The sequence below is a fragment of the Equus caballus genome, chromosome 1, assembly GCF_041296265.1.
Source record: "Equus caballus isolate H_3958 breed thoroughbred chromosome 1, TB-T2T, whole genome shotgun sequence".
Classification (NCBI taxonomy): Eukaryota; Metazoa; Chordata; class Mammalia; order Perissodactyla; family Equidae; genus Equus; species Equus caballus.
Window position 1 is genome coordinate 26816261 of NC_091684.1, and position 22027 is coordinate 26838287.

The 22027-nt window shown below is 40.8% G+C and overlaps 1 protein-coding gene and 1 long non-coding RNA gene across 2 annotated transcripts in view; one reads left to right on the top strand and one right to left on the bottom strand.

Annotated features, from left to right (window-relative positions):
* The window catches only part of CFAP58 (cilia and flagella associated protein 58), a 96603-nt gene that overhangs the window by 54413 nt on the left and 20163 nt on the right, over positions 1-22027 (bottom strand). Inside the window, exons 9-12 of the mRNA XM_005602246.4 lie at positions 19075-19266; positions 6969-7130; positions 6163-6309; positions 225-365 (exon numbers count right to left, since the gene is read on the bottom strand). Of these exons, the coding sequence (XP_005602303.1) occupies positions 225-365; positions 6163-6309; positions 6969-7130; positions 19075-19266 (642 nt within the window). The remainder of the gene's footprint in view (positions 1-224; positions 366-6162; positions 6310-6968; positions 7131-19074; positions 19267-22027) is intronic.
* On the top strand, positions 13188-13943 carry LOC111773265 (uncharacterized). The gene is made up of 3 exons (XR_002807637.2): positions 13188-13321; positions 13569-13668; positions 13844-13943. It is a non-coding gene; the product is annotated as an uncharacterized lncRNA (long non-coding RNA).

Below are 22027 nucleotides of genomic sequence, written 5' to 3' on the forward strand. Positions count from 1 at the left end.
GTCAGTCAGTGTATCCTCAGTGCCTAGAGGAGTGACTGACACATAGAAAGTGCTTGTAAATGACGTGAATAAATGAATGAATATTTCATAACTAATCAACAGAGCTAGACCTCTGCTGCTGTTCCTCCAGTAGACTGAATGGAAGAGCTTGGAGAAGACTGAGGGCTCGTGAAGAGTTGTGTCTGCTGACGGGGTCTGTAGGCCTAGTGAGGAGACATTCCCACCTGGTCTAACTCCTTCTTCTGTCTCACCCTCTCCCCATCAGCCTCAGCAATGATTCGCAGGAGTTTTCTCTCTTCAGCTTCCTGCTTTTCAATGAAGTGTTTGGTCTCCAGGGCTTGTTGTCTCAGCTTCTGCAGCTCGGCCTAATGAACAGTGAAAGATGCAGACAAATTTCACTCTGTAACAGCACAAACTAGGACTGCAGGGTCTGGATTTGGACGTACAACCCTGCTTCTGACACGTTCCTCTGCAGTTTTGTTTAACACGGTTTGATCACTCTCACAAGCAAAACAAGATTAACACACAAACGCACACACAAGTCCCTAAAGAGACAGCAAGGCACATTAACAAGATCATGTTTAGTCTATGAGTTGTGCCCTTGAGGGATTTCCATCGGTTTTCTATAGATGGGTAGCAGGCGCCACATTGATATTCAGCAGCACTTCTCTTACCAGCTAAACATGGGGAAAATTCACAAAGAATAGTGCAGAGGAGGATGTGGGGTGAGGAAGGGAGGAGCCTCCGTATGTGCCAACTGCTATAATGGTCCTAACAGCACATCAACTGCAGAGATAAGGCCCGTTGTAAGCAAAAATTAAATTAATAAAGATAACAACCAAGTGTCTATCTTAGAAAACATCTGGATGAGATCGAAGAGATGTCATGGTATAAAAAGATATACAGATCCTATTCCTAAGATGCTTCCAATCTAGATGAGAAGATAAGAAATACATATTATGCAAATATAAACAAGTCCAGGCAATAATGTTTCAGTATCTTTACTATCACACAACAGTGAATTGATGTGATAGGAGGTCAGAGGACTGGAGTTGTCAGGCAGGCTTCCTGGGAGAGCTCAGGTCTTGAGGCTCTTGAGGTTACATGGAAATCATAAGTGTGATGGGGAAAGGGTGCTATGTACTGGCAAGTTTCAGAAGGAAAATTCCTCTCATCAAAGGACACATTTCTTCAATTCCACAAGTATATTTGTGACCTACAATAACCCAGGCATTGATACTGGGCATTTTGCATAACTACTCTTATCTCCATTTTACAAATGCAATTACAGAGACAGAGTAAAGCAAATTACCTCACCCAAGTTTACACGGGTAGTAAGTAGCAGAGTTGAGATTCCAACCCAGATCTTTTGATTCTGAAGCTTGTGCCCCCTCTGCTGTCATCACTTAATAGTTCCAAGTCAAATACAGAAGAAGAGTAAGACTTGAGGGACTCAGCATCCATTGGAAATGACACATACAGCCAACTGCACTAGCGTGGAAATGCTATCTACTCTGTGAAAAAGGACATGGGAAGACACAGGAATGAGTTTTTATTTCTGCCTGGCGTTTAGAGGGAAGAACCAGCCATGGCCATGGCAGCTGACAGCTATTTCCAAAGAGAAGGGGTATGTCTTAGAGGGGAGGGTATTCGATCGTAAGGCTTGCAAGAAGGAAGGCATGATAACTATAAAGCACCTGATGTGTTCACCAGACAGCAAAGCATCTAGCATGGCTGGATTAGAGTGTTAGGTAGGGAAGAGCAGGATGCAGGGCTGGTGAAATAGCTGAGCCAGCCTGGGAAGAGCCATGTATGCCATGCACTGAAGAGAGGATGCAATGAGGAGCCACAGAGCTAATCACATTCAGGGAAGAATCTGTCTTTGAGAGGTCCCATGCCCAGATAGGAGGGACAAGTGGTATTATAGACCAGGTTGGCACAAAAAGAAAAAACAGGAGGAGGAGCTCTGCTTTCACCCAGGCTGGGAATCGCAAGGGAGATGCCGAGACGATACTTAGGCTCCAACTTTTCAGTGGTTTCTAGGTGGGAAAGGACAGTGAAAAAGTACTAATTTTTTCCTTCAAGGAATTATTGGAACTGCCACCTTCACCCACCCAGAAATGTCACTGGAATGATAGAAAACCCCGTATTCACAAGTGCCTATGAAATAACCCAACTCAGGGTCAGAGTGTGCCTCTGTTCCATGAGAAGCACGAGTCATTAATTCTATACCTCCAACTTACCCAAACAGTAGAAGACACTATACACCTAGTAACAGACATGTAATGTCACACACTAAATGCAGCCAGCTACCAAAAACCAAGGGTTTCTTTTATGGCATTTTGTTTGTTCATTCGTAAAATATATTTTTGTCCAGGAAAAAGCAAAAGGAAATAGTTATTGAGGAAAGATCTAGTCTCATATTTACTACTTTGGGGGATTGCCTGTTAGGAAAGAGAGCAAAGAACCAGCCTTTCTAATTCTATAATCATTTAAGGTAACAGTGAAGACAGCAATAAAATATCTGTTTAGCTCATGCTTTCTTTAATAAAACTTTTATTTTCCCAGATGTGCAACATTCACGTCCCTGTTCCTAAGTGCCAAGAGCTGATCAGAATCCAGCAGCAGAACAAAATGAAACCCCTGTTATATTAAAATGCAACCAACGGTGTGTAAAAGCATCTGTCGGAAATGTAAAACCATTCGTGCGTTTGGCATTGCTGGGTGTTTTTTCCATAATATATCAAAATTCTGAGTGGTCTCCTTATGTCATAAATTTATGGGCTGTAAACAAGATGTGGCATTAGACATTGGCAGCAAATGTTAATATCAACAAAATACCTTGGGTCTAATGCATTTAGCAGCTATAAACCTGAGCTGTCTCACCCAGGATAGATGGTAACAACTGCTGTGCACCCAAAAGCCCATCAAGCAGTGTTCTAGGTGGGGCCTGAGGGATGGGCATCTCTCGAAGTGTTCCTGGCGGTATGAAGTTGTAATACGATGGCAGGACGCATTCTTTAGTCACTGCCTCCACAATTATACAGTTTTGTCGTAGATGTTTATGGTTATCATCTAATTTGGCTGTGAGCATAAATCATATCTCAATAGCCACACTTCTGGAAGTTTCACCTGTTCACACATGATCCTGACATTCATGGGGTTTCACCAAAGCCATCTGTTTACATCTAGCAAAACCAACAGGACTACCTGAAGCCTTCCAGCCACAAGAATAACTAGGTTCTCTCTCTCTCTCTCTCTCTATCTCATCTCTCTCTCTATCTCTCCCTGACAGTTCCCATCCATGTCATTCTAGAAAGCCAACTAAGTAAAAGGATATAGAGCTCTGAAGCCAGTCGCTAATGTGACACTGAGCTCTGGATACAGAGAATTGGCTACTGAATTATTCACCTAAAATCAAAGTGCTGTCAGACTCATGTGGGATGATTGGGAGGTGATGAGACAGAACTGTTAGGACTGGAAGGCAGACGCTCCAAATGAGATGGCTCCTTCAGCGCTAATGAAACAAGACTTGGACAGGACGGGCAGATGAACGCAGATGCAGCAACATCTACAGAGAACTATTGACATTCTGTCATAACCGCAACGTGCTGACAATGTTTAGAATCCTGAGGAGTCAGCAGAGCATGGTAGCAACCGGAAAAGGAAAGAAACATGGAGGGAGCAAGATTTTTCTTTTGAGGGGGATGAATGAGGATGGGGATGATCCATTATGAACAACTGTTTGTCTGCTGGCTTGGAGAAGTAGCAAATTGGGTTGTCCTTTCAAAAGACATCTCGCCGTCTCCCAAACAGGCTAGGGAATCCCTCTTCCAGGAGGGATGACGTACCCACAAATCTTTGTAGAACTCATAATAATAATCTAAATGTCTCTTGGAGCAAAGTTACTAGGATCTGCACTTTCCTTCAGAGTTTTGGTTTGCAAACTTCAGATGCATGAAATACACAGACCTCCATGGAATGTGATTCAAATTTGAGGCTAAAAAAGTCAAGAGGCTGAAACTCAACATTTGAGCTGCCATATTTTTCTAAAGAATGTCAATGGGCATAATGATAGGCCAAAATTATCCAGTCGAAGCACCAGTGCAAGTTACCCTTGGATAACCTCAAATAAGAAATCAAGCTGGCATCCTTTCTCTGTTCCTCATTCTTGCCTTAATACGAAATGCTGGGGGAAAAGGCATCCTAGTTTCACAGCAAGTCCAAAGCAATCATCTTCCTATAATCGATGACCCAAAGCTATCCAGACCTAGGATTCCCCATTTGGGGCAGACTGTCCAGAGCAGAAGCCCTTTAATCATCTTTTATGTCCACCAGCTGCCAACTCTGCTGGCCCAGGACCAAAAAACAGGGCCCCATTGCCCTTTATTTTACTTTACTATGATGACTCTTTGGAGCTTATATAGAGAGATAGCTGATGATGGAGGGCATAAGTGAAACAAAAATGAGCCAAAGTGAACTCTAAAGAATTAGGAATAATTGCTCTTTTGCATAGGACATTGCTTATTCTAAAGCAAGGTTTTGTAGAAGGCAGTTACTTTCATCTTGGACCCCATTATGGGGTAATAATTAATTTTTTGACTAGAGCATTACCTGAGAAAGTAAGAGATGAGGATCAATGTCATCCTCTAAAAGGAGAGATGATGTACCATATCGAGTTACACTGAAGCCTTGCTAACATGGGTCCTCGAGGCTCATGCGTGAAGCAATGTTTATAGTAAGATTCTTCTAATTCACTCAGTGATAAATAAACCCCATCCCACTTCACGTTGCAGGGTGGAACAAGCTAGTTCTACAAAACTATGCTACAAACAATGAGAATAAGGACAAAGATGTAGCATATTTTCAAATTTTAGAAAATATAATTATGTTTCTTTATAGGTACATAAATTTTAATGCAGAATTTTCTGTCATAAGCTGGAGTGGGAAGATGAAATTCTCAGACAGGTAAATACATTAATTGCCATATCTTTTTTGTAAAGGAACCTTTGTTACGTTTTAATCTTTCTCAAACTCAACGTGCTGTAAGTTAATTTAATACTGTAGTTCTATTTCCATGAAGACCTATCATTAAGTTGATAACACCCAGTACTGAGAGTGCACATTTCAACCTAGGGCATCTTGGAATCAAGGAAATATGGCATTAACTCTGTTCAACACTAGATACACATTTTCAAGATAGGAACTATCTTTGAAAGCTAAAATGTGCAGAAACCAAGGTCCCCAGGCTCTCATTTGTTGTAGTTAGCCCCTGTAAGTGGCTCATAAACAACCATGTCTATTCTGCATATATATTTTCAAAATAAAAGTGGCATCATTCTCTTAGAAGTTCCTTTTTTAATTCTTTGGTCAAATGGATTAGAAGGGAAATCTATTCAATTGGACGGGAAGAAGAAAATACATTTGGTTTAGTGAATGCGTACAGTAAAACATATCTGGTTTGAGGATTTGAAATGATATAATTATTTGGTATGTACTATTGGACAGGGTCTTTATATCAGTAGACACAGAATGTTCTAAATTAGTAAATTTAAAAGGCTATGTCATACTAATATAGGTGAAGACAGACGGGGTTCCCCGGAGGAGTGGCTGCAAATTTCTCAGACCCACAGAGATAAGGTGAACTAGGAACCCCGTTGAGGGCAAATCAAGTGAGGACAAGGCTTGACACCTAGTGGTTAATGATACTGTAGGCAGAAAAGACATGTGCATGTGACATAAACAATGATTAGGACAGAGAGACAAAGAGTCTTGCCAGCATTCCCTTATGGAAGGCCCCGGGAGGAGTCTGGGAAGGTTGGGTGTGGGCACAGGGGCTGGACGTGGGTTGTGAATTGAAAGAGACTGTAGTGAGCCTGCAAGCTCCAGGACTTGTGGGGCACTGCCGACCTGCCAGCTCCTCTTCCGCTGACGTGATGTTAGCCGACACAGGAGAACTAAGTGCTTGTGCATCTCCAGGCCTCCTCTCCGTTCCACCTGGGAGCATTCCTCGTAAGGAAGTGACCCAGAGGGGCCAGAGCTCATTGTCCCCGTGTCTTGTGTTCTCCCTGCCCCTTGCTGCCTTCAGTGAGGGTGGAGCCTGCCTCAAGGGGATGGAATAGATAGAGTGTTGGTCCCTCGCTTTTCTCGTAAGATCTGTACCTTCAAGGTTTCCTTCTCCTTTTCTATGCGCTGCTGTTCCAGATGCAGCTTCACAAGTGCCGACTCTTTGGCAGAGATCTCTTCTTTCAGCTGATCTACCTGATGGGTCATAATCTTTAATTTTCTCTTCATTTCTGTCACTTCATCCTAACAAAATGAAAGGAGAAATGTTTGAAAGTGAATTCAATAGAAATCACCATACCTATGGAAGTTCGATACACAGTCAAGAACTTTTGAGAGACTCTCTCAAAACGGTGGTCTCCAGACCAGTTACAACTGGGCTATTCCTTTGTATCTTGTGCCCATCAACCTCAAAGTACCTTAGAGCATTAACTCTCAAAATATTCTCAGGAGAGATACACAAAGTATGCATAATGAATATGCCGTGTACATACACATGCACATACACACACACACTTTATCCCTCATTTCACAAGAGAGGAATTTGTTGTGACAAATATTCCAACTAAAAGGTTACAAAGCAAAGCTCTGCAATTAAATGACAAGAATATGCTGCTCCCCTCTGAGTCATGGTAACTATTAGCAGTTTTAAAAATCAGAAACAGGAGAATGGCAATTCTACATAATAATCAAAAGCAGCACCATGATCTTCACATCCTATCAAGTTGTGCCATTTCCATTTCAAACACTCTGATAGTTCTGTATAAATTGATCTTCTCTTTCAGGTGAAGTCCATGTGATTTCTTTCTTGATCTATTCTAAATTCTGCCATTAGGATAACAGACGCTGCTTTTAACCCAGGATGGGGAGGAATCACAATGGAAAGACGTAAATATATTCTTTACCTGAGCCTCAACCAGATTTTTGCTGTACAGATTCCTGTCTGACCTGACAGCTTCATACAGGTTCTGTTGCTGTTTTAATTTAGTCTCCGATTCGGCGATTTTTTTCCTGTAGTCAAAAATCTGCATTTCACGGACTTTTATGTCTTCCATGTTCAGGAGGACCTGGAGGAGAAAGAAGGATACGAAGGTGGTTAAATAACCCACCTGTGGTTTTCGGTTCAGGACAAACAGAGATTCTTATCTAAGGGTAGCTAGTAGAAATGCTAGCAATCAGGAAATCTGACTGTGACTATAATCACTGTGCAATAGCACAGGAATTCAGCCTCGCTGATTAGGGGCCAACGTACAATTCTATCTGTACCTGAGTTCTGTTCAAGCACAAAGGCTTAGCACAGTTATTTTGTGATCACAAGAAAGAAAAAAAAGAAAGAAATTCTTTCAATTCTAAAAACCTCTCCTGACCACCCCACTCACCAAAAAAGGAGGAAAAAAAAGGCACAGGCTTAAACAGATCTTGACACTGAGCGCTAAGAAAGATAAGAGACAGCTTAGCTGTTTGGCCACACTCGAGACTTTATCAAGTTAACCACAAGAAAGAAAAGTGGCCTTTGAACGTTGATAGCGATCATAATGCTATCTTGCCAGTGTCAAACTCACTCCATGAGGGAAACTCAAAGGACTTCATAAAAATGCATTCTATTGTGCACAAAACACTTCCGGGAAAGATGAGATGCAAGAATAACTGCCTCCTTTTAGCAAGTACGAAAAACCAAGGCACGAAATTCCACCGTGGGCCAAGACCTCTCAGCAAGCAATCCATACAGTAGAAATCACGTAAACACGCCTCTGAGCTGCAATGGCCACGGAAATTCCTTAAGAAGACAAATTTTATCAAGGAAGTCTGATTAGATCAATGGGACTATGGTCTAAACAACAGCTAGAACACGTAAGGAGAAATTTCTTAAGATTTCAGCGGGGTTCTCTTAATTAATGGTTACAATTGAAGGAAATAAACAGAGCAATGTGACAGAGAATGGAAGGAAGTGGATGTACTTGAAGTAACAGGGCCATGGAATGTTCCCTGAAGAAGAGGCATTTTCCCTAGAACCTAAAGGTCAAAAAGTACTGAGACCTTTACCCTGGTGATACTCACTGTGACCCAGGTGCGGGCTACCCGTAAGCAACACATTCCCAAACGTTGCCCTACAGAATCCTTTTATTCTCCTTGTGGAATTAGTATTCTGGAAAGTACACTTGGAGAAACCTTGTTCTAATGTTTTCCCATCAGAGTTAATGATGGCTGGTGTTTAATATATTTATCCTTTATATCTTTAAATAAACACCTCTCAAGGTTTTCTTAGACTTATACTTAAGGAAGGACGGGATTAAATTTTAGTAAATGCCTTTTCAGCATGTATTATTTTGTACTATTTTTTCTTAGTGGGTCTATCGATTTGATATAATTAGTAATTAAAGTTTCCTTTTACAAGTATTTTAATTTTATTTCTTTATACATAGTCCCACATACCATAATTGTAAATAAATGCATAAATGTGAAATATACATTTATTTTCTCTTCCTTATTTACTTGGACTTTCCATCTCCCTTCAACCCACATCAGCCCCTCAACAACACATAAAGTAACCAGGTTAACAATCTAGTATGAGTTCTTTCATATTTTTCTTTGAATTCTGCATATTCTATTAAGGTCTACTAACATCATCATCATAATAATGTCGACGAAAATAATCCATATCCAATCTATAAATGAAAATTTGGGTGAGTTTATTCTGAGCTTAAATCTGAGGATTATAACCCGGGAGAGTCTTTCCACAAAGGAACAGAGCACTCCAAAGAAGTGAGGGTATAAGGGTGGTTATATACCCTCAAAGAGGATGTTTCACATAGGATTGAAATGTCCCTTTTACAATAGTCGCGAGACTGCTCTGTCGGCACAGCGATTGATGGAAATAGCAGGTAGGTCTTCTGTCTCTGTGAACACAGCAGGGTGGCAGTCTGTTGTCTCCAGCTGGGTGGTCACAGGTGAGCTGGGAGGTGAGTGCAGCAATCAGTTCCTAGCCTAAGGAAAAATGCTTATCCCTAAGGAAATGCTAATGTGGGGGGAAGTTGCACCTTTATCTCAAGGGCCTTTGTTCTGGCCCTAGGAAATGTCTAAGCAGATATGCAATGCGTGCTCAATAGCCACAGTCAGGCCCTTTTGGAAAAAAAAGTCAGGCCGAATTAGGTTTATACCAAATGGCTTCCTCATATACTCCAATATATCCTATTGCTTGCCATTTTTATTTGTCAATAATCACTAATATTTCTCCAGTACTTTCTATGTACAAGGCATTTTACACATGTAACTCATTTAATCCTCACAAAAATCCTATGAGATGTGTGTTATTACTGCCTGAATTTTACAAAGAAGGAAACAGAAGTTCAAAAGAAGTCATATCATTCATAGCTATTGAACTAGGAAATATGCCGATACAGAGATTCGTTTGTTTTCTTTTATTTTGCTTTTTCAGGTTTTGTTTTTTGGAAAACATGGAAAAATGGTTTTATGCTCCTTGCTTTTTATCACTCACTAACACTTCGTGGGGATCATGTGAGGTAGCTCTAACCCATTCTCTTTAAAGATGGTATAACAACCTACAGTGTGGGTGTGCCATCATATCCTCTGCTCTTCCCCTCTGACAGGCACTAACTTGGTGTCCACTTTTTTGCCACTCTGAACCAGGCTGCAACAAACATTTTTGTAGACGTGTCCTCACGCACCTGAGTTTTACTTCTATGGGATGGATTCCCAGGAGCGGAGTATCTGCCTCAAAAAATGTATATATTTTTAACTTCAATAGATAATATTGGATTGCTTTCCAAAATGGCTGTAACACTTCATGTCTCCATACTGCCAGCAACAGTTTTCTTAATTGAAAACTATCCTTCCAGTTTCAAAAGAAACCCTCCTTGGTCATACTGGATGATTCTTTTAATGTTGTGTTGAATTTGGTTTGCCAGAATTTCATTTAGGATTCTGCATACATATTCATAAGAGCTCTATGTCTATAACTTTCTTTTTGGTTCTATTTTAATATCAAGGTTTCTGCTAGTTTCACAAAGTGAACAGAGTATCTTTCGGTTCACTCATTCATTCCCTCACCCATTTATTCATTCACTCTGTAAACATGTGTTGAGGACCCATCTCTGGCAGGCACTGGAAGAGCACCAGTGACGTAAAGAATAAGACGCATGCCCTACCCTCAAGTTCCCCTCTAGAGAGCGACTCCCCATGAAATGGATAATGAAGGAATGCATACAAGGCCCAAGGTAGGAATATATACAGACTCGGTGGTAAATGGTTTGGATGTTCGGTTGGGGGCCTGGAAAGAACAAAGTTAGAAAATCTGAGGCAGGAGGTCTGCGAAAGAGGCATGTGGATAGATCTGAAATGAAAAGAAATCCTGTTCCGTCTTCCATCATTTCTTTGATTTATATCTTTAGAATCCTTAAAAATGTGTAACAGGCAGCTTTTTAAGATACCACCACTGGTAACTAAAATACATAGGTTAGGAATAAATGTGAAACCTAAATAAAGTATCCATTACTGGATCTGTTATTTGCTTGATTTGTTTTTGCTTTTGTTTTTGTTTTTAAAGGTATGCTTTTTGGTGAGGAAGATTGGCCCTGAGCTAACATCTGTTGCCAATCTTCCTCTTTTTTTTTCCTCCCCAAAGCCCCAGTACATAGTTGTATATGCTAGTTCTAAGTCCTTCTAGTTCTTCTAAGTGGGATGCCGCCACAGCATGGCTTGACAAGCGGTGTGTAGGTCTGCGCCCAGGATCCGAACCGGTGAACCCCGGGCCACCGAAGCAGAGTGTGAACTTAACCACTACGCCACCGGGCTGGCCCCTGTAGTTGCTTGATTTTTTTAAAAAAAGAATGGCACTATCTTAGCCTAAAATTTAGCCTTTCAAATTTAGCCATGATGTCACCTTCTTTGGGGTCAGTGAAACAAATGGATTGAAAATACTCTGAACAGCAACATCCACATTCAGACTATCAAGCAGCACATCAGAGAAAAGAAAAAAATTGCTTGTTCAATCACTTGGAGAGATGTTATAACGAGAATAATCCTTTGCACAGGCAGAATAATGCTCCAGAGAAAGGATGCAGCCAAAGGCATTTCTTTTTTGGACATCCAACTGGCAGGGTCCATCTTTCTGCACACAACCGTGCACAAAATCATAAACTTGCTTCCAGATTCTTGAAGCTGGGAGTAATCAAGAACCCATCAGGATACCAAAAACATCAAAGGTATTTCAGTTAAATGACAATGAGAAAAAAAGTATTAAAACTAAAGGAAAAGACAATTTACAAAGCAATTTAGTTCTAAGTGTTGGGACTCAGAATTTGTTTTGATGGAAATCATTCAAACTAATGTCACATAGAAATTCCAATCCTGAAAATTCCTAGAATGTGTGGGGTGTTAAGTAGGAGTGAAACTTCTCATCAGCAAAATGTCCCCTGCTAAAAATAGTATATCAGAGAATGTGAGGCTGGAGCTTAACTAATTGATTACCCTTTAGATACCTCAAACCAACTCCTGAGATAAATCACACTCAAATACTGGAAGTTTTATTACAGCCAGAGAGTTGGAGCTGCTAGCATTTGGAGGCCCGCTTCAGAGGAGCCCAGAAAACGCTTATGTTGCACTCTGAGGGCACAGGCCCAGTCTATAACTTACTCCTGCCTTTCATTTTCCTGTTAAAACAACCTGCCAATAGAGATAAGAATGAGATGGAAATCAATAACGCATGCTGGAGATCTGCAGCATAGTCAAAACATCATATAGACTGGGGCAGGATCAGAAAGTAGGTCACTGAATTGGAAACCCCTTAACTGGCATTTGATGAAATATTAGTACAATAAACCTCTCAACTAAGTTCTTTTGACTCAACGTCAATGGTTTGAATGCTGACAGTGCCTTTACCTTCATAAGGTAACCGAGAAACTCACTTTCTGGAAACAGCAACAACAACAAAAACACCTATGTACCCAGGCTTGTGAAATTTTAAGTCTTCTCTGTTTTTCCTGCTTTCTTATTTTATCCTCTATGTTAAATTTAGGGAGGCATATCTATGTTTCTATCTGTTGTTTAATGACATATTACATTATATTATAAAATGAGGGATGTAATGATATCTAACTCAGAGGGTTATTATGAGGATTTAAGAAAAATATATATTTGTGCCATCATGTAAGTACCTAGCATATAGTAATTTCATCATTTAAAAAATGTTAAAGATTATCATGATGGGTATATCATATTATATAATATGAGTACTCAACAAGTCAATTTGATTTTTCTATGGAACAAATTCTGTTCTACAAGAAAATAGTGGTCTACAGTACACTTCTGTTATTATAACACAAAATGCTTATAATTTGTATATGTCCCCTTGAAGCCCCTCTCTAGGGTTCTACCCTAGTAAGGATGCTCTGGAGAAAACCTCAAATTAATATCAAAGAAACAGGAGCTTTACTTCATTGTGAAGATACCTATTCAGAGAATATTTCTTTGATCAACTATTGCTTTCCTCACTTATTTCTAAGCCCTTGAAAGCACATTATTATTCATTTCTTGGAACCTCTGTCTAGAAGAGCTTTGCTTGACACTGTTATAGGCAAAGAAGCAGAGAGCTTAGCAACTTCCAGGCAAAGATCCACTGTGAACAAATGCTTTTTGGCATATAAAATGTCTGAGAGGCGACAGCCAGAAGTTTAATGTTTAGAATGAAAAAGTAGGGGTCCTAAAATGAGCCAAGTGTGGAACATGCAAAATGTTGCTCAGATTTAATAATTAACTAGAAATGGTTTTACCTAAAATTAGTAAAACTTCAGAAAAGAGAAAATATGGTGAACCACAATTTATAATGCCATTCCTGGCACCTCTCAATTTATCTGAATAGTAAAATTTAGAGCGCAGCAGAAGAAAAACCATGAGGATTAAAAAATGCTGAAACCCTGTAAAAGACTATCCTATGGCTCAAGAAATATTCCCTCTCTCCCAGCGTCCCCAGCACCTCGTGGGAGGAGCCTATTTCCCCTTGCTGTTGAGGTCGGGCTTGGACATGTGACTTGCTATAGCCAATGGGACGTCAGAGAACGTTAGGCAAGCAGAGAATCATGAAACGTGCTTGTGCGGTTGGGTTTGACCTTCGCACCCCTTCCTTTCTCTGTGAGAATAACACCCATCATGGAGGATGAGAAACAAGTAGAGCAGAACTGGACCCACCTCACAGCCCTGAGCCAGGCACAGCCTAGATCAGCTGACCTCCAGTCAACTGCGGGTGTGTGAGTGAGAAATAAGCCCTTATTTTTGCAAGCCAGTGAGATTTTGTGGCTGTGTATTATGCAGCATTATTATGGCAAGTGTTGACTGAGACAAACACAAAACAAAAGGTTTGGGATTCTGAGCCATCCAATTCTGGCACAGAAGGGGATCCTCTTTTTTTCTCACTTGCAAATGCCAAGGTAAATTAAAATGTACTGTAGGGCTTGTGGTATCTTAGATTTCACCTTTCTTTCTCTAAACAGAAAGAATCAAAAGGCAAATGTTGAATGTTCTTGCTTCCCAGAAGGAAAAAGAGACCATGCCACAAGTCACTCACAGCTAAACTGGCCAAGGATAATTCAGGTAAGATTGTCTGTTATGGCAACAAGTTTCAAATTAATTTAAAGGGAGGGCACACCCTAGCCATAAATATGTTAAGGAAGAAGAATTTAATATAGATACCTAAAAGTAAGTCTTTTTCTACCTAATCCAATTGTCTAATGTGCTTTCCATTCATTCTTTCAAAAAATATTTGAAGACCTATTTAGGAAATAAGTAATACAAAGAGCTGAAGATTGAATAAGACCTGCCCTCAAGGAGCTCGTGAGTAGAATGAGGCAGACGTGCAAATAACAGTAAGTTAACACAGGATTTTCTCAACTTTCAGAGAACGGAACCAAGCAGAGAGGGTTAGGGATCACTTTTAATAAATGTCCTTGGGAAAAGTGGACTTTTATTTGGCCCTTGAAGGAAGGGCAAGGTTTTATTAATATTTTTTCTTTATTTTTTTAATCAGGATACTAAAGTAATACATATTCACTTTAGAAAATTTGAAAAATACAAAAAGTACAAAAGGAGGAAATGAAAGCAATTTGTATCTCTACCACTCAGAGAAAACCGCTATAATATATTGGTATATTTCCTTCTACTTTTGCTCCTCTTAAAAAAAAAAAAAAGCAACTAGGCTTCTGTTTCTTCTTGCCTAATTCTCACGGATTACTTTTCTTCATCATTGTAGGTAAAACAATACACACACACACACACACACACACAATCTTTCTTTCAGAGCGAGTCATATATGAGAGTCTCCTGTCACTGACTTTGCCTGGAACACGGTCAGTCCACATGCACAATTCTTTCATCTTCAGAAAACATCTTCCCATTATGTCTTTGATTTGCGGCTCAGCTCCACCCTCAGAGACCAACTGTCTGTAGGCTGGTTTCTCTTCCTTGTCCTTCTTATCTCTTATCTCCTCTTTGATAACTTTTATCTTTAATTTTTTTCTTCTGCGTTCTAAGAGAATTCCAAGTTTGCACTCCTCTGGGTCCATTCTCTGCAACATCAGGTCTGTTCTTCACTAACTTCAGCGTGGATTTTATATCTACCATTGTTTGTTTTCGTTTTGTTTGTTTTCTAGTCTCTACAGTGGTTCCTTAATTCATCCATCCCTTCCTTTTTATTTCATCTTTGCTTTACCCTAGAGGTAACGTCATTTTGGACTTATAATCCAGATGATAGTCCTAGATCCTACTGGGGTCACCCTACCCTTAACAACAACAAAAAAACAACAACAAAAAGTCTGGAATCCCAATTCTGTGTGCTAGGAAACCCAACGTCCCACCTAATATCATCAAGAACTCTGGGAGGAATTATATTTCTCCTGCTTATTGTGGCTGTGATTTCCTGTTCCATGGAATTCTGGATTCTCAGTTGGCATCTTGTCTCTTGGACCTACTGTTCCTTTTCTAGGATATATTACCTGACACCCCTCACCACGCCATTGCTACCCCTGCAAGGTGCAATCCAGCCTCAAGGTTGATGCAGCAGACTGTCACTGAAGGTTTGAGGCACAGAGCACAGTGAAGAATTTAAAATCAAATATTGCACATGCTTGTTCTTAGCAATCCCTCCTCAGTCATTTCTGCCTCTGGGAACTCCTCACTGGTCATCTCCTCCAGAAGAGCCCAGCCTGCTGCCTTGATGTTGGTGTCTCTGCTGTCTTCTCGTCCTTTCACATCTCCCCCGAATCTCCAGCTCACCACACGTCCTTTCCCTTGCCAATTTCTGTTACTTTTCTTACCTCACTTTGTTTCACTCTGGTTCACTGGGCCTCACCTTTCAAACCAATGCAAGTCTCAAGGCAATTTGCTCAACAAAGACTGTTCTTTCCACTAGAGGAAACCTGGCACTGGGTTTGTGTATTTACACTCTTTGAAGGAAGCCAACCCTTTTCTCTGCATTTTCTTCAATTAGGTTGAACCTTAGGAAATCACTGAGAGTCAACTGTCTTTTAGTTACAAAATTGGCTATTTCAAAGGCTTCAACCTAAATATCTCACTATAGATGAATTTCCAGAGCCAGGCTTTTACCCTGGGATTCTCAGGGGCTGTTCTCCTTCTCTGGTTCTAAGGCATATTTTTTCTGTAGGCCCCATTAAGCTGCTTTTTTCCTTATTCATCCTTGAGCAAGGTGGGTTTTATTGCAACCTAGGAACAGTACTACTAAGGTGTGTCCAAGTCTTAGCACCCCAAGATGGCAGCAGAAGCTACTTTCAAATCTACAACTGGAAGCACAGTGATGTGCAGAGCCCCGTCCGTCTCCCAATCTCTAGTACACCCTCGTTTAAGGATATTGTGGAGCCCTGGGCCCAAAGGCCTATTCCCTGTCACTCTGAGCTGATGTAGCCTACGGAAAACTGTCATCCTAGTATGCCCCACTTCTGGGGGTGATTCTCTCTGCCCTGTCACACCCCTAAGTCACCGTCCTCAGAATGCACTGGGCCACAACCAGGTCTCCCCCTGCCTGCCCATTTGCTCTCTGGGTTTGCTGTATTTTCCCAACTAGCTGGGCAGAAACAGTTGACCAGGAGAAAGGTAGAGTGACACCTCGTCAGTTCTTGCGTGGTACAGACCCTGAGTCAGAAAAGAGATGGGGAAGAGTTTTAAAGCATCTTTCTCTTCTTCTCAGGTAGTCTCTTTTGTGAAGCAAATTCAAGGGACCATGGAGGTCCAGGTAGGTCTTCTCAATTCACCTCTGCTGGCTTTAAAATTCTTATCCACTTTCTTTTCTATTTTAGCATCAGGCTTTATGTCAGCCTTAGTGTTTGACACTGTTACAAGTTTTCATCTACGTCTGCACCTTATTGACAGGTAACAAGAAGTTGAGAACAGCTACGTTCAAATGCCACTTTGAGGAAAAACTCTGGACTATTTGTCAACAAACTTGTTTGTTTGTTTGTTTGTGAAACATTTGCAAGCATTTACTGTGCACCAAAGATTATTCCAAATACTTCACAAATAATACCTCATTTAATCCTCACAGTCATCCCATGACGATGACTCCAATCCTTTCCCTATGCACACAGACAAAGCTGGAGTCAACCCATATAAATAATTTTGCATTCTGTTTTGATCAGATTCATGTTGTGAACATGTTCCCCAGTTTTAAAAATATTTTTCAAACATCTAATTTTAATGGGTAATTATATTGTATCAAATAAATGGAGCACAACTTATTTTGAAGAATATTGTTTCATAAAAACCTTTGCGTTTCTTATTTATCCATAGACTGGGTTTTTACAAAAGAAATCGTCCAGTGAAAAGGATGAACTTGAAACAATATGTACTCACTTTAGAAGTAGATAAAAACGTCTTCCCCAGCCTTTAATATTGTTCCTCAGCTCCCTATAAATAGAATGCATGAAAAGGAACCTTCTGTTTGTGGGAGTGAGAGGGGTGTGTGTGACAGTAAAGAAAGAACTATGGGGAGGGGGCAAAAAGATATACATGTCCTTAATAAGAAGATAAGAAGTCCAGAGATGACACAAGTTGCTATAGCAACTGATATGTGCTATCAGGGGTTAAGTAAGAGATAGAAAAACTGTAGCTGATAAATAATTTTTTAAGAACTTCTGCTTAAATTATTTAGGCGAGACATTATATAACCTTGTGCAGTTAAATACCAGAAATTGTGAAAAACAGTTCACAGCAAAATTTGGCACCAGTATCTCTCCTTTACAATGAAGCAGAGAAAAATGTAGAATCTTATATTAAAATCAGTGGCAGAATTCTTTTTATCACTCATCATCTATCCACTTGCTTAACAAACATTGTTTTGCTGCCTACCATTTACTAGAATGCTGGAGATAAAGAATGAATGAGATAAAGTCCTCGCTCCCAAGAGTTTACCGTAAAGTAGGGAAAACAAATGTACAAATAAATAATTACACTAACGGATGATAAGCACCATTCCAGAGATCTCGACAAATCCATAAGGTGGGAAGTAACTAGCTCTGCCTAGGGAGTCAGAGTAGGTTTGACTCCAGAGATGGCATTTGAGCTGGGTCTTGAAGGATGAATAGGAGTCTTCTGTGCAGAGAAGGAGAGGAAAAATTTCCCAGAGAGAACAAAGAGCATGGACTCTGTCCCATAGGTCAGAGTATACCAGTGGCTATGCCTTGCATGGGTAACAAGTGTGTACCAAAATACTGATTCACTCTACTCACAGGATGGCCAGGTGGGACCTTGGAAGCTAGCATCCCTGGGTTAAACCCCTCCGCCCCTGAACAGCCTCATCTCCCTTATTCCCAGGGGTATGAGAATCACGTGGGGATCTTCTACAAGGAAGACATGTCCGGCCAGGACTGGACTGAGTGTATGCATTAATGTTCCGCCAAACCTATATTCTGTAAATCTGCTCAGCATTTATTTAGTCTAAGTGGAAAGAATCTGATTTCCTATTAGAAAAGCTTGCTTCCTACTTCATGTTTATAACTCAAATATTGGCTGTCCCCTTTGTCATCTTCTTTGAGATTCCACTCCAAAAAATAAAACAAAGCTTAAACATGCAAAGCCTTAGTAAACACTGTAGAATTTACTGCAGATTTCATTGAGGAGATGGAAGAGAAGGCTTACACTGCATAGCAGACAACATGTTGGTGGGGAAAAAAGAAAACCAACTCATTAAATGAATCTTTTCTCCCAAACTCTCTTCTCAGCCTCACAGCTAAAACTTTTCTTCATGACCCAACCCCCTTATCCTGAAACCACTGCTCTGTGCCATCTGTGAATGCACTACAGACGGTACTAGTTTAACCTCTCATGCTTAATGCCCGCAGTGTGCTAAGATGACTGGTGAATGTCACATCCAGATCCCTGAATCATTCTTAAAGACCCTGCCTCGAGCCTTCTCCCTCGTGAGTTCACAAGAAATAGAGACCTGGAACTCAGCTGCTCAACGTGTGAATTTTCACCACTGGTGAGGTTTTAGGTTTGCAATAGTTTTAAAATAAAAATGCTCCCTGAATATGTGACACATTTAGTGGATGCCAGTAGTCACTCACATCTTAACTCGAGGTCATTTAATTAGGTGCTCTTCTCCTAACACCTAGTTGGAATCCTTGCTCTGAGGGGACAAGAGTTTCAGTGACAGGTGAGGGTGTGTGAACAAAGGGTTGAGAGTTGACGATGCTGACGGCCCTGGTGAGGCCAACCCGGGATGCTGCACGGCAGGGCAACAGCGAAGAGGGAGAACCCGGAATTTGGAAGAGGGGCCCAGAAAGGGGAAACAGATCACCAAGCACAAGCCTTGTCTGCTTCACCACTTGGCCCAGGATCAGCTCTGGGACAGCTTTTATTCTGTCAACAGTGTTCCTCTTAAATCTTCATGAGAACCACAAGCTGAAACCCGAATAAATCCTTCTGCAACAGTGTGTGACAGTCAGAAAGAACAGGCCAGTGCTCCACCCACACTGTCATGGAGCGTCTTACCTTCTGGGTGAGGTCGCTGGCTTCGTTGATGTACCGATCTCGATCCTTCTCCAGCTGAAAGATGATCTTCCTCTGCTTCTGAGCCTCATCCCTGTAGTTCTGGATCTCTTCCTCCAGGTTCCTCTTGGCTTGTTCATGGAGCTTTACCAGGTCTATCTGTTTCTGGGTCGCGTTGACCGCCTTAAGCATATTCTAAAATTAAGGACAACAGAGCAGCCACATTACTTAAAATGTTTGGGAATTTTGGGTTAAATTTACCTCCTGCCCCATCCCTAAAATAATTAGATGCATTGTTTTTTGGATGAATAAAAATAATCATATTCTCTACAGCTTATTAAGAGTTATGTTAATTTTGCACAAGGCACTTTAAGCACACATACAAATTGCACTGAGCGACCACAGCATCCCCGGGAAGTGAGCACTATATTGCTCCTATTTTAGGGGTAAGAAATTGAGACTGAGAAGTCAAGCTACTTGCCTACAAGTTCATAAAACAGGAGAGTGGCAGAGCCAGGATTTGAATCCGGGGCTGGCTAACCCCAAAGTCAACCTCCATCCCAGCTTTAGCCTTTTTCTTGTGAGGTTACAACAAATGAATATTATCATGTAATAGGACTTTGACTACAAAGTAAAATAAAGCCAACTTATTAAAAGTGCAGATACCTAGAATTAACATATGATCCAACAATTTCACTTTTGGGTATATACCCAAAAGAACTGAAAACAGGTGTTCAAACAAAAACTTGCATATGAATGTTCATAGGAGCACTATCCACACAAGCCAAAAGGTGGAAACAACTCAAATGTCCATCAACTGATGAACAGATCATAGAAATGTGGTATATCCAGACAGTGGAATATTATTCAGCCATAAAAAGGAAAGAAGTATTGATACATCCTACAACATGGTTGAAGCTTGAAAACATCATTCTGAGTGAAAGACTCCAGGCATAAAAGGTCACATATTGTATGATTCCAGTTATATAAATATCCAGAATGGTCAAATCCATAGAAACAGAAAGCAGATTAGCAGTTGCCAGGGGTGGGAGGAGGTGAGGAGCGGAGAGTGACTGCTTAACAGGTACAGGGTTTCCTTTTGGAATGATGAGAATGTTCTGGAACTAGACAGTGGTGATGGTTGCACAAAATTGTGAATGAATGTACTAAATGTCACTAATGGTAAATTTTGTCTTTTGTGTATTTTACCACAATAAAAAATAAATTAATCTAGTTTTTTAAAAAATGCAGGTGCCCATGTCCTAACTCTAGAGATTCTGAGGCAGTGGACCTGGGATAGGACCCAGGCACTGACTATTTTTTAAAAAGCTACACTGGTGATTTCTGATGCTGAAGTGGAAAGCTTTGGGTTGGGTACCCAAGAAGCCAAGTTGTTCCTTGTTCAATGTTCAAGTTGTTCAATGGCAGTTCAACTCAGGCAGCCATGCTCTCCCAAGGGGGTCCGCTTCCCTAGCCATAGCGGAACGGACCAAATGACCCTTCCCAGGGACTTTTGAAAGAGGGCCTTTAGATTTTTGCAACTCAGTAGAAGATGTAATCTTGGGAGCTGTTGGTGACAGGCTTTTTTCTGCCACATGGACTGGGAAACAAAGAGGCAATCTTCACTGAAAGAGAAGAAGAAAGCAAAACCTCAGCAGGAAGTCTAGTGGCAAAGAGAGGGGGCTTCCTGTGTATCCCAAGAATGCAGGCCAGTTTCCCCATCAGTTCCTGAGGCCCAGCTGTATCCATGGGTTCCACGAAGCACCTTGTAGCCCGTTCCCAACTCTCTAACCAACACAGACCTACAGCCAGGTCTGAAAACCACTGGAATATAAACAGGTAAAATGCACATTAAGCCTTGGTTGGGTGACGATGTAGAAAATGGAAAAGGTCACCTTTATTTTCAAGTATTGAATTAAACATTTACTCTATAAAAGACAAAGCCACTTCAACATGACACTGAAAGAACCAAAATATATTAACACCGCTGCCTGTCAAAACTATGTCACTCATTCATTCGACAAAGGTGGCATTTCAAGTCAGTAGGGAAAGAATGTATTATCAATAAAGGTTGATTGCATACCTGCAGAGGGTCGGCTGCTGCACGAGGCACTAAGGACGCAATGGCCAAGAAAGGAAAAAAAGTATGCCCTGCCCCAAAGGGAGGAAGTGACACTGGTGAACTCAAACAAATACATGTAAAATTCATGTTGTGCTGTGTGTCCTATTGTGGCGGAAAATCTACTGGTTGTTTACCAGTACCTATAAAATCTAAATGGATTAAATGACAGATGTGTTAAAAATAAATTTAAAACCTAAATGCAATAATATTGTTTACATGTATGAATTTATAAAATAAAGGAAGAGATTCCAGGATTATGCAAAAAAAAAAAAAATTCAATGATTTTCTTAAGGAGTGCTCAGCATATAAAGATATCTAATCTCCTACCTACTGTTTTCTGAGATTCCCTAAATAGTCTACTTTAAGTTAAAGGATAGTCTATTTTGTTAACATTTGTTCAATTCTGGGGAACCTAAAGAAACAATGAAAAGTCGGAATGAACAAATGTGGGCTGTTGCTCCTTTGATGAGATGAAGCTGTCTTGGCCAAAAGCCATCTGGCTGTCTGTTACGGAGGCAGCCCCCTCGCTCCACACCTGGAGGAAATCCTCCAGCAGAGATGTTTACCCTAAATCCTTGAAAGTGGTTAATCTCCAAAGAGTGACTGTCAATGGAAAGAATCCTCTGGAAGGGGTGAGAGAGGAAAGAAGTGGGGGTGGGGGTCCTGCCTTGAATGGAGGCCCCCAGGCCTCGAGCTCCCCCAGCCACTCCCTCAGCTTTGGACCCTACTGAGCTCAAAGACTGGGAGAGACCAGGGCCTAAAACAAAAATCAAAACCTGCAACAATCCTGAGAAGACAGAGGAAAGGTGACTTTTCATACCACCAACGGCTATA